The sequence below is a fragment of the Nannobrachium achirus genome (genome assembly GCF_963921795.1).
Source record: "Nannobrachium achirus genome assembly, chromosome: 19".
NCBI lineage: Eukaryota > Metazoa > Chordata > Actinopteri > Myctophiformes > Myctophidae > Nannobrachium > Nannobrachium achirus.
Window position 1 is genome coordinate 8,539,902 of NC_137826.1, and position 13,435 is coordinate 8,553,336.

General features: G+C 41.7%; 1 protein-coding gene across 1 annotated transcript; it reads left to right on the forward strand.

Moving 5' to 3' along the window:
• Positions 1 to 2,481: 2,481 nt before the first annotated feature.
• On the forward strand, positions 2,482 to 13,138 carry LOC308305004 (ras-related protein Rab-34-like). The gene is made up of 11 exons (XM_080749634.1): positions 2,482 to 2,609; positions 3,786 to 3,921; positions 4,702 to 4,796; positions 4,925 to 4,990; positions 6,463 to 6,564; positions 6,673 to 6,737; positions 7,347 to 7,398; positions 9,188 to 9,269; positions 10,165 to 10,255; positions 10,735 to 10,842; positions 12,191 to 13,138. Exons 2-11 carry the CDS (start codon positions 3,877 to 3,879, stop codon positions 12,244 to 12,246), a joined length of 762 nt encoding a protein of 253 aa, XP_080605760.1. The 5' UTR covers positions 2,482 to 2,609; positions 3,786 to 3,876; the 3' UTR covers positions 12,247 to 13,138.
• Positions 13,139 to 13,435: the final 297 nt, after the last annotated feature.

Below are 13,435 nucleotides of genomic sequence, written 5' to 3' on the forward strand. Positions count from 1 at the left end.
GGAAGCTCGTCAGTTGTCGCATCGGATGGCACTTCCTATTCAAGTTTTCATCACCGTCAAAGCTTTAAGTGGGAAACAGGCCCCTTAACCAACAACATTGTGTGAAAAGATGCCACCATTTGGCCGACTAGTCTTATCCATCTGGAGCACTATTTGAGTCAGTTTGTAGACCCGTAAGAGGACATTGGTCATGCCACCTTATGGAAAAGGGAACTACAGTTATGCACAGTATTATAACTCAAACCTAGACATTTCAAATACAAGGGGGAAATACCCCACTTAAGCACAAATAGCCCATCATGACATGTTTAGTTGTGAGCTTGTTGTAGATTTGCCAGTTTTGAAAATGTCCATCATATTAAGTTGGAGCCCTAAAACCAAACCAGATCTTTTCACACAATGGGAGGCATCAAAGCAATCAAATTTGCCAACAAAAGTGTTAAGCAGTAAACACGATCTTACCTGCTGTGCAAAGACCAACCCATGCTCCTCTCCAGTCATTACAGGCACAGCTTGAGCTATAGAAACAGAAAAGATTGAGAATTAATGACATGCAAAAGTGCTCTTCCAGATAGAAGGCAAAGTTGCCAGCCAGTGTCAGAAAACCAAATGGTCACCACTAAACATTCTGCCGGTAATTCCAGCTTATTTCAGTTTAGATTTCATCATAACTGGCAAGACAAGACATTTAAAGAAAATGGGACTTACAGCCTTCACAACTTCACATGCTTGTATTTATTGCACTGGATCAGCATCACCAACCTTAAGAAACACAAGTGGGCACAGGGTGAACACTCATTCTTGTCATTTCTGGAGAAATGCAGATACAAACATCGCGAGTGCATCAGAAAAACCTTTTATCACCACTAAACAATCTGACGGTAATTCCAGCTTATTCAGTTTAGGTTTCATCACAACAATGACAATTTTAAATTATCTTATTTGCTTTGAGTGCATACAATGAACCTACCTCTGCAAAGCAAATGCTGTCAGCTCATTGGGCAGGGCTTCACCTATTAAAACAAACAAGTCTTTATAAAACACTTCAATAATAACTGGCATCGGTAAGAGGATTACTAGTAGTTGACTCAGAAATTAAGGAACATCGTCAGTTATCGCATCAGATGGCACTTCCTATTCCAGTTTTCATCACTGAAAACATCTGCAATATTAACATTTAAGTGTAGCTAGTTTAAAAACTAACCTCACAAGATGTGAGATCTCCTTAAACTGTAGACACAGGCAGGCAGCCATTGTCAGCGTTGAACAGGAAGAGCAGCTCCAGCTAGGGCGAGGCCAACGCCATCTGAGGAATGAACATTCATTTTACAGATTAGAATAAGGGAGACAAATCCTAACACACATTTAATATTGCATAACGATTCGTCACCATCCTGTGTTCAGAAAACCAAATAGTCACCACTAAACATTCTGCCGGTAATTCCAGCTAGTTTCAGTTTAGATTTCATCATAACTGACAAGACACTTATGCTTGCTTTTAATGCATTTGCATGCATTTAATTTTAATCATGTTTAAAGTAGATAATCAATCTCACCCAGCGTGGGATCCACATCTTGCCCCACGTGTCTGCTTGAGGGCCTGCTGCATGCATGAGGATGACTGGGCTGCAGCCCAGAAGTCCATAAATCCCATAACTTAGGCTACTTGGCTAGGCCATCGTTCCGAACGGGCATCGGCCTACTAGTCCTATTAAAATAACAAACATTAACGGTAATAATGGTATTAGCCATCATTAATAAAAGGTAACCACGAGCCACGACTCTAACAAAAGCAACAAAACACGACCGCACAGCGTGGAGATCAGGCGCAGTCAGAGAGAAGAGAGAAAAGACATCGTGGCCTGAAAGTATTTATAGTCTACCGTCGCCTGAATAATGCGTCACACACGTACGTCTCACGTGGAACGTCAAAAACTGCAACCAACCAGCGAACACGTTTAGAAATTAGAACATAGGTTTAGAACCGGTGGTGCTTGGTACAAAGCGTTAATAAATAGGCTACACATAGAATAAAGTAAACTACAATAGGGAAACTATAAAATAATGCAACATCTTTCAATTATCTGTGATGTACTCTTTTAAATAGAGTAAACCCGTGACAATGCATTCGTGCAGTGTATGAAAGCCGTCGCTAGATGGCGCCATATCTCCAGAAACGCATTTTAGTCTATGATTTTATTATATCAATTAACATGCATGTTTATTCAATAGTAAATAATAATAATAATATTCATACACTTCATTGATTTGTTTTTAGAGCCATCGTTAGATCTTGTGTTAGTTATTGCTGTTGTTATCACAAACCGTGAAAACTAAGGAGGTGGACTTTCAAACAAAGTGATCACAGCAGGGAGGAGTTGGTGGTTACCATGGTTTCATAAGACCAGTAGGCTACAGATTGCTCTCCCGCTCCTCTCTAGCCACCGAGTTGTCTTCCTGCAGTGTACGGATCAATGATTTATGGACATCTACTCATCTTAAAAGATCAGAGGAGTAGCCGGATTAATGTTTCTAAGAAACCTGGACTCTTATTTTCCTCTTTTGTCTTCTTTTTGGGAATTTTCTTCAAAACATGTCCAAACTTCAAGGTACAGATTTGTGGATCTTTATAACACATTTAAAACCTACTGTAGGCTATGTAGCCTATATCCTATATGTAATGTTCTGTCTTGTGATGTGGTAGGAATCTCTCTCATTGCCTTCAATACAACATTTCTAACCTATCTATTTCCTCTTCTGTCCCAATCCACCAATGCAACTTTCTCTGATGTAGTCCAATTTAACACATTTTTAATCCACACATTTATGTCACATTTATGAAAACATACTCAATATAAGCAATGCTGCTACTGATTCATATTCATATTTGCACCTCATATACCAGACATGTTACATTTGGTCTGGGTGTGATAGCCTACATGCTTGGTTGCCTATAGCCTATAGTGCTGAGATAGTGACATGGTTACTAAGAGACCAGACCATTGTGACAGACTGACAGGGCAAACATAATAATGACAATGTTTACCTCATATGCCTGCTCTGTCAGCTCTTGTCATGGAGACACAGCTGCAAATGTCATTTGCACACATTACCTCTATAGTCAAGAGGTAATTTAGTTGTCTAGACAGTTTAGAACAGTGGTTCTCAACCTGTGGGTTGATATTTATTTTGGGGGGTCCCCAGATGATTAACTTAATGTGCAACATTGTTTTCTCACTCAACAGTAAACAAACCAACATTAAGTATAAGTGTATAGATAGAGGATATCTACACATTTCTAAAGTGAAAATGATGATAAAATATGATTATTTTGGGGGTCACGGCCTGAAAAGGTTGAGAACCACTGGTTTAGAAGACAGTTGGACAAAGCAGTGGTTCTCATGGGGCCCAGGGGGTTCCAGCCATGTTGTAGATCAGCTATTTTAACATTATTTATCTGTGGAACCGAATCTAACTAAATGTAATGCCTCGACTCCTACAATTTCAAGCGCTTGTCAGAGTGTGTGTGTGTGTGTGTGTGTGTGTGTGTGTGTGTGTGTGTGTGTGTGTGTGTGTGTAATATGATTATTTTGGAGGGCCTAAAATGTTTTGAGAACCGCTAAGAGCCATTGGTCATACATCCATTGGTCATGCATTTGAATGATCCAACATTTCCTTCAGGCAACTAACTATACAGTCCATGAATGGAGTGTGTCAGAGTTGTGTTTTTTGAGGTGTTGTAACTTGCAAGCTTAAAACAAAAACAGGGATTCTGCCTCTTCCAGTGAACGTGAGTGACGTCATGTCAGTCTGAGTGACCACCTGAAGAGCTGAGGTTGTGCATAGCCGTGTTAAAGGTCACTTCACATTCAGGCTATGTTGCCTGTGAAAAAGGACCGGATCATTACTCACCTCCCTAAGGTAAAATGCACTCGCACACACACTCACACACGCACACACTCATGTGAGCGAGTGCACTAGCTACTAAACTACAGCTAGATTTAAGTGAATACCTAAAAAATAAATGGTCTCATGTGCCATGTTTCATGATGTCTTTTTATCCAATCGTTTTCAACCCATAATATCAAGGTCCATTATTTATTTGGCATTTGAGCCACGGACCACCATTTGATGAGATGTACTGTAGCCTCTCAGACCCAAAACATAGAATAATTTGTTATTGTTTATTTTGTCTCTCGAGAGTTATGATCTATAAGGCTCTATTTGGTTCCAACTCTCCATCATTTAGCTGGGGACCACCTGGAACCCCCTCAAGGACCAAGGACCACTGGTTGAGAACCACTGATGTGTATGAAGTGGCTTTCATCCCATCCCACCAACCCAATATCTCTCTCACTAGCTCTCTCTTATCTCTCATCTAGGATGAAGGGTGATATTCCTTCAAAACACTATCACGATTATGTCCAACATTTGCCTCGATTGCCTCACAACGCATCACAATGCAACGGGTTGTGAGATTGTAGATCGTCTTTTCTACACAGGGTTAAGTGATCGATTTAGTTAGTTATAAAGAAATTATATATTTCTTGTGGCGATTCATATAGGAAAGAAAATATTCCATTAACTTACACGAGCAAGATGAAGTTAGATATTTGTTCTAAATATTGGTTTTGATATATTTTCGGTTAATCGCCCAGCCTCTCATATCGTCCCTGTCCCTGTATTGTTTGACCTTTGCAGGCCTTTAGTCCAGATGCTGCGCTGCACACCAAAGATGTCTTCCATCCACAGGTGACGGCTGTCTGCCAAGAACATCAGAAGACCTCTGAGGAGGGGTGAGACGCCCCCCACACACATACACACACACACGCACGCACACACACACACACACACACACACACACACACACACACACTGCTGACTGGATCCGTATTTAAATTGACTCTTGTACTTGTGTTTCCAGCTTAAACATTGCCAAGGTGATTGTAGTGGGTGACGTTGCAGTTGGGAAGACATGTCTGATCAGCAGGTATGGAAGCTATCAGGATCCATCCAGTCTGATGCTGTTTGTTTATGTTCACCACATGTACCCTTATTGCAGTGCCTCTCAAACCTTTTTATGTCAAGGACATGTACATTATTTGGCCTGAAAACGTTTGTGCCAGCCAGGGTACCCCCAGAAGAGAAGATTTATGTAAAAAAGAAAAAAGATGTATTTTCCTTTATTGATAGTAGTAGGTTGACAGGAAATGGGGAGAGAGAGATGGCGAGTGACACGACGCAGTTTTCCCGGTAAACCTGAGCGCAACGGTGGGGGCCGATGGTAGCCTGATTTCAGACTCAGCAAACAGTCCACTCTGAGAGTGGGCGGGTCTATGGGCTGGAACCAGGCTAGGCCGATGGGCAAGGAGGGTCGCAAGCTCATGAGAAACAACTAAAATAAGACCTTAAAACCTGGCGAAAACAGTTGGGTGCATTAGCGGAAGATGACAATAAAGGAAATCATTAAATGGAAAACATTAAATTAACTTCTGAAAAGCCTACTAGGCCTTAAAACCTGGCGAAAACAGTTGCGTGCATTAGCGCAAGATTAGATGAGGATAAAGGAAATCATTAAATGGAAAACATTAATTTAACTTCTGAAAAGGCTTCTAAGCCTACACTAGCCTACTAGTAAAACTAGTGGAACCGCGATCTTGCCACATGTGAATAATTGTGGTTGTAAACAATAACACAGATAATATAAATCCTTAGTCTAGCAGTGGGAAGAAAAGGTTATCATCATGGCCCCAAATAACTTTTAAATATTTTGCAATTGGCGACGAGTCTCTTACGAAATCAGCAAGAGTGCCTCTCATTCTCAATACATAAAGCTATATAACCTCTCCATCATCGGCAATAGTCTGTGGTGTGTGTTCCCCACCCACACTCCCGCGCCCCCACCGTTGCGCTCAGGTTCACCGGGAAAACTGCGGTCGCGCGAGGCACACGCAGCATTGGCCGCCGAGATCCTTGAGCCTAGGTGCCCGGACCACTATGCCATTGGTCCACAAAATAGCAAAATAGCCACAGAACGGATTAAAATGCTTTTTATTGAACAATACAGAATATAGCCTACGGGTACTTCTGAGGGGCCGTGCATATTTGTAACATCCGTGGCCATGGGATAAGCACTTTATATTTGAAATCTGAATGATGTACATGTACATGTATGAACCAAAAAGGGAGAAACACTATTTTGAAGATCATCCGTGACTGTAATATATTATATGACAGTCATGTATCAGGGCTATCACAGATGAAGACAAACAGATTGTACACACCAGCAAACCAGCAAAAAGAGAGATCAATCGTTTTCTCAAAAAATGAACCTACTGCCCCAGGCCAAGTAAACTATATTTCAAGCTGTAATCTAGCTCAAATTCAATTTCAAATTACCATGTGATGAGAAAGTTCACAGTTTCAAGCAATTCTTTCCTACTTGTCCTGTAACCTCCACAGATTCTGCAAGGGTGCGTTTGATAAGAACTACAAGGCAACCATAGGGGTGGACTTCGAAATGGAGCGCTTTGAGGTGCTAGGAGTTCCCTTCAGTTTACAGATGTGAGCATATCATCAAACTTTACACAAACAGCACGAAACCACTGAATGGGAGACATAACAAGGGCCATTAACTCTCTGTTCTCTCTCTCTCTCCATCTCTGTGGTCAGGTGGGACACAGCAGGACAGGAGCGCTTCAAGTGCATCGCTTCTACATATTACAGAGGAGCACAGGGTAAATGCTACTGAATTTTGTTACTTAATTTAACGTTTTGTAATAATCAAAATCTTCAAAGTAACTACTAACTAGTAACTGAAGTTTTCAAATAATTGTAGTGGGGTAAAAGTACAATATTTGCCTCTGAGATGTGGAGTAGAAGTAAAAGTACTGAAAATTAGAAGGAAGTACTTCATTTAGTAAACATACCCCAAAATAGTATTGATTGATTCATTCATTCATTGAAGAATTTTTTAGAAGTTGTTTAGTGTTAAATCTACGTTGATGATGATAAGTGGAACTGCCTCTGGTGTTGTGATCGTGAACATCCTTGACCTTAAGGAAGTATAGTTTGTCAGGTACATGGGTATCTTGGAGGTGTAGTGTATCTTGTACACCAGGCCCATTGCAAGATGCTGTACTCTGTCAGCTAAGTATTTAAGTAAAGTACTTGAGTAAATGTACTTACTTAGTTAGTTTACAGTACACCACTGGAAGCATCGATTTCCTGAACAACAATATATGACATCAAAAATGTGATACACACCATCTCACGCATGCAGACAAACGTTTCTTTGTATTATTTACTACCGTCACTAATGTGTCTGTCCATTCATATTTCCACAGCTATCATAGTGGTGTTTGACTTGAGCAATGTCGGGTCTTTAGCACATGCCAGGTAAGCCTTATTATTGCCATCTTATGCCATTGAAATACATTATTATACAAGTTATTAGGGCATTCACGAATAGTGATTTTTAGTATTCGAATTATTCGACCTCAAAGTATTCGAATAGTCGAATATTCGACAGGACTTGCCAAACTGTTAAATATTAAGTAAGCAAGAGGTGAACATTTGCGAGGCGTTGTGAGCATGTACCCGTAGATCGGCTATTTTCACAATATTTATCTGTGGAACCGAGTCACATTAAATGTAATACCTACAATTCCAAGTGCTTGTCAGGGTGGGGACCCCAGTTCAAATATGTTTATTTTGGGGGTCATGGCCTAAAAAAGTTTGAGAACCCCTGGTATAGAGCATTAACAAATTCATCCACCAGGGGCATTGACAACTCATTCTTATGACTTCCTATCTACCAAGCTTTATAAACCACTAGCCCTTACCCGTTCAAAGACATGAGCTCTGAAATGATGTGCAGTGTGTGTGTTATGGGATGTGCTCTGTGCACAGTATATGAGGGATGGAAAGTAACTTTAACTGGTGCTTACATGATAATATGTAGGAGCGTCAATATAAGAATACCCGTTTCGATTAATGGCTACAGAGATACTGTGTACCGATCTGCATGATTTTTGGACAACATCTGTAACAGGGCCAGACATACCCCCCCCCCCCCCCCCCCCCCCACCACACGCCTGCCGCCTGATTATGGATCCCACTGGGAAAGATGGATGGAAACGGCATAGAGCGCTCGTTTTCAGTTATTGTCCACGACCACGACATTGCAAGCGGCGCGAAGGCCAGCGGACCTTGGTCCTGCTCTTCGCGCCCGAGCTCCGCAGGCGCGAGTGCCCGCGAAGAGTGGGCCAGGGCCGCCGGCCGCGCGAGTTACGAAGCCGTGGTGAATGCTATCGTTCTATTTATGCCCAGGCCGTAAGGCCTGGGCAAGCGCACGATAAACGCAATGATAATTGGGTTTTGGTGCACCTCGCGCGGTCCAAGTGACTACAACGGAGCGCTCCCTACGTCCGGTTCAGCCAATCACAAGCTTCAAAAATGAGTCCGGGGCGTGGTTATCCATCTTTCCCAGTGGGATCCATAATCACGCCCCCCTGCCTGTGCGCGTGCGCACACACGCACGCATGCGCGCACACACACACACACACACACACACACACACACACACACACACACAGCTGGTTAAACATGTTGCCTCATGCTAGATGCAGAATAGATAAGCCTCATGCTAGATGCAGAATAGATAGTAGATACACCATAAAAATGCTAATATACAGCATACGATTTGTGAAAGTGACAAACAGGCTTCACAGTTATGTTAGGTGTGTTCATATGCTAATGTTGATGCGATTTCAGATCAATTGCTCCAGCCACTGAGGAGAAACGCTGTGACAGACACTCAGACAGACAGACAGACATTTGGAAAATTATATGTTTGATGAAGAGATTTATATATTTTTATATTTTTAAGAGAAAACAATAAAACAATTAAAATAAGCGAATATTCGACTTCGGTGAACAATGTCGAATAGTGACTTTGGTATTCGAATATTCGAATATTCGAATATTTGGTGAATGCCTATACAAGTTATGTAAATGATGTCAAATCTCTTTTATTTATTGTTTTACCTCTCTAACCTCTGTGTGTGTGTGTGTGTGTGTGTGTGTGTGTGTGTGTGTGTGTGTGCGTGCGTGCGTGCGTGCGTGCGTGCGTGCGTGCGTGCGTGCGTGCGTGCGTGCGTGCGTGTGTGCGTGCGTGCGTGCGTAGACAGTGGCTGGAGGATGCTATGGTGGAGAACGACCCATCCAGTGTGCTGCTGTTCCTTGTCGGTACCAAGAAGGACCTCAGTGTGAGTGACATCTCAACAACTCAACCATCCAATGACAAATCTTTTATGATTCTTTATTTTCAGCTCTGTGAGTAAATCATTATTTAGAACAAGGGTCTTCAACAGGGCGTCCGGGACCCCTAGGGGTCCCCAGAGTTACTACAGGGGGTCCTCCAAATCTTTTTCACCCCCTTTTTTATATTAACCACTTGAACCCTAGTGTCCATATTCTGAGAACTTTAGCCCAAAATAGCAGATCTACAAGCTCACAACGCATCGCAGTGAGCTCGTAGCTCGGCAAAGCGATTTGGTGTAGAGGGGGAAAAAGCAGACTAAGTACTGAGTGAAAGGTCAAGTTTATTAACTATTGAAGGTTCAAGTGGTTAAATAAATTATCTGAAAACACACTTTAACATGAATCCAAAATGAGTCAAACAATGAAACTATATGGAATCTATTAACAGTTTGTGGGGGTCCCTCCTTCATCTCTCTCTCAACTAAGGGGTCCTTGGCCTGAACACGTTGAAGACCCCTGATTTAGAATATTTTCCCAAAAAAAGTTAAAAGGAGTAAAAGGAATTTGAATTCTCCTAAAATTAAATAAATAATCCAATTTCAAGAAGAATTTCAACAACAACAAAAATCCATATTGGAGAAAAGAAATTATGAAGATGGCAGATCTACAAGCTCAAAACACAATAGATTGTATTGTATCCCGCCGGGCAGAGACTATTGATCTTTTGGCTTTTGAGCTGAAAATACTTGGGAAGAGATGGCGAGAGACATGGCGTGGAGTGGAGTGATGGAATGGTTGTTTGTTTGCTTGTGGTTCACCTTGTTTGTTTGCTTGTGGTTCACCTTGTTTGTTTGCTTGTGGTTGACCTGCCTGTTCTCCTTGGCTGTAAACTCTCTGCAGACTCCGGAGCAGCTGGCTCACATAGAGCAGGAGGCCGTCAGGCTGTCAGAGGAGATCAAAGCCGAGTACTGGCCTGTGTCTGCCAAGTCAGGTGGGAGACACAAGCTCGCACACACGCATGGCAATTCAATTTCACTTCAAAGGGCTTTATTGGCTTGAGAAAACATACGTTAACATTGCCAAAGCAAAAGTAGAACAATACAATCAAAACAATATAATGTATGTACAATTGAAGGGAATAGACACATACGTTTGCATTAATATACTCGTGAGCACATCAAAAAGTACTGAGCCACGGAGTGACCATCGACAGAAAAACGAAAACACGTGGCCTCGAATTAGTATTTTGTGGCCACAAATTAGTTTTACGTTGCCACAAAAATGGCATAGTATAGTATCAAATTAGTTTAATTAGAGGCCACGAAATACTAATTCGAGGCCACGAAATGCTAATTCGAGGCCACAAGTAATGTTTTCTTCCTGTCAATGGCCACTCCAGGTTTCCGTAAAGAAATATATAAGCTCACAATGGCAATTTTATTGACAGTATGTCTTTCTTTCTCTTGTCAGGGGATGGTATCAGGGACTTATTCTTCCGCGTGGCGTCTCTTGCGTTTGAGGCCAACGTTCTTTCGGAGCTCGAGAAGGACGGGTCGAGGAACGTCAGTGATATTATCCGTGAGTTGGCTTCCTCAATGATGACTCATTAATCCAGTGGTTCTCAAGCATTTTCATGTCAAGGACCCCCAAATTAATATGAATATGGCTGCAGACCCCCATCTGAAAATAATTTGCGCAAGGGATCCGAAGATTTGTGTTGCAAAAATATGTTTCAAAAATATTCAGAATTTGTCATATTTCTTCCAGATTTTAAATGTGGTGCCATGTTTTCATTTTCTAGATAGTCAGTGTGCCATGTCAACATACTGTACATTTTTTCAAGACACCCCTCAAAAATTCAGACATTATGATTGTCAGGACGTTGTTATGGCATTAGACTCAGAGCAAGTCAGTGTTCAGCTTTAATGAATGTAGAATTATGTGCAAAATCTAATTTGCTGCAAATTAGCTGACTTAATTTGAATTGACCACATTTAAAACAAATTAGATTTGAAAATAAAAATCCTCTCTCTCACACATTTGCCAATGTGCCAGTGATGACCTTCCCCTGTGCCAATGTTGGCACCCGTGCCTAAGGTTGCCTACCCCTGCGCTATAGGGTTAAAGTGGGACAACAGTTTGAGAACGACTGCATTAATTAGCAGGTGTCTGCAGCATCAACACACATCAGTTAAGACGGTGGTCACGTGTCTCTATTGACTTGTTTTGTTGATTCTCAAAGTTTGCTCATCCAATAGGTCCACATGAACCCTGGTGTCCCTCTAATAATGCATCGTGGGTTCGAGTCCCGACGACCTCTGCTGTGTGTGTCTCTCCCCATCTCTCTCTCCCTGTTTCCTGTCTACCTCCTGTACTATCAATAAAGGCAGAAAACCACCCAAAAAATAAATAATAATAATAATACTCAAGCAAAGTACAGAATGATACTCCAAAATGTCATATGACTGCACTCAATTAAATGTATTGTGTTACTGTCCACCCCCCAAAAATCCCAGAAAGAAACCACAACTGTGAATTGAAAATGCCATGTAATAATTTTAAAGGGGGATTAGGCAAATTGTGTGACTGCTGCCATTAATTAAAGGTTCAAAGCTATCTAAAGGGCTTGGCTGAGCTTGATACAAAACTATTATGTAAGCCACACAGCTGCTGCAAATTCATTTAACTCCAAAAAGTGTCCTATGGCTTTGTAAAACAAGTGTCTATTGACAGTGTCAGCAGACAAAAATTAAGCATTTTCAAATGAAATAAGTGTCAACGCAACACGTCGAAAAACAATTATATTCAATAATTATATGAAACAGTTTACTGTGTTGTTTCCTTGCAATGCTGCTCATTTTACCGACGTGTTTCAAAGTGTCTCCTAATGTGAAATGTACACCGTGTGATTTCATTTGGTACCCAGGAATCACTACAGAGGAGAAAGGCAAACCCACCGTCAGGAAAGCTAATTGTTGCTGAAAGGTGAAAAAGAGCCACACTGGGGATTCGAGGGACGACTGAACCGACGACCGACGACAAGCAAAATAGAAAAGCACATGGATTCAAAAATGCACTGAAGTGCCTACAACACGAGCACACACAAGACAGACTATTAATGTTTTTCTTTGGTGGTGGCCTAGAAATAATGCATAAGGGTATAAGGGCACACTCACGCACAAACTGAACACTTGCCTCCTGTTCACTTCCAGCTACAGTATGTGAGCGTCATGTGAACGATTTCTTTATTATTAATTTGTGGTGGCAAAGTAAATTAACATCTCATGCTTTGCCTGGAGTTCAACTCTGGTGAACTTTGTCCAGGCCTCATCATCCCACATAGCCGAGAGTGGTTGACCCCACTTGGCTTTCTCAAAGAGAAATGATGCCTTCTGCTTGCGGATAAAGACGTCAGCAACGGACATAAAGCCTCTTTGTTTCCTCCTCCTGGCTGTCATGTGTCTCTGTGCTAATGCGATGCACACACCGTCTCCCATGACCGTGCTCAGTACTCTGAGTACGCTCGTCTTCCCTCTGACATTAGGAACTCGCATGATCTAAAAAAATGGGGGGATTGTTTTTGGAGACAGAGAAATGAACCGTGCTTACATCTGTGACCAATCGATTTACTCTCCCACGGGAAAACAATAAAGCATTTGTTGGGTGCTATGCAGCGGCGGTTCCCTAACCTCTTCTGGATCAGGGCTCACTTGGAAATCTCAAAAAGCGTTCACGGCCCACCCATCTGTCCACTTGTCATGGAGAGGTCAGATTGGTGGGCTGCGTGTGTTTTCAAGTTAATTGTAATGAATCAATCAATCGATATGATTTCCGGCTTGGATCAATGGAACTAACATAGCGTCGTTGTCGGCTGGAAACCTTGTATCTCAAAGTTTCAAATGTGTTCGTTCTTTCGCAGAGTAAAGCTCTGCTTCATTCAAGGCCGCCGCACAATGGTAGTGAAAACAGCCGATCTACAAGCACACAACGCCTCGCACCGCGAGGCGTTGTGTGCTTGTAGATCGCCTGTTTTCACTAGTTTAAATCATTTTTAAAATGATAAATGCATACATACAAGGTTTTCACCCGACAACGACGATAGGATACTTTAAGTTTTAAGTCATTTATCGGTATCACAATGAAAACAAATTTTTCATGGTTTTCAAAGTAA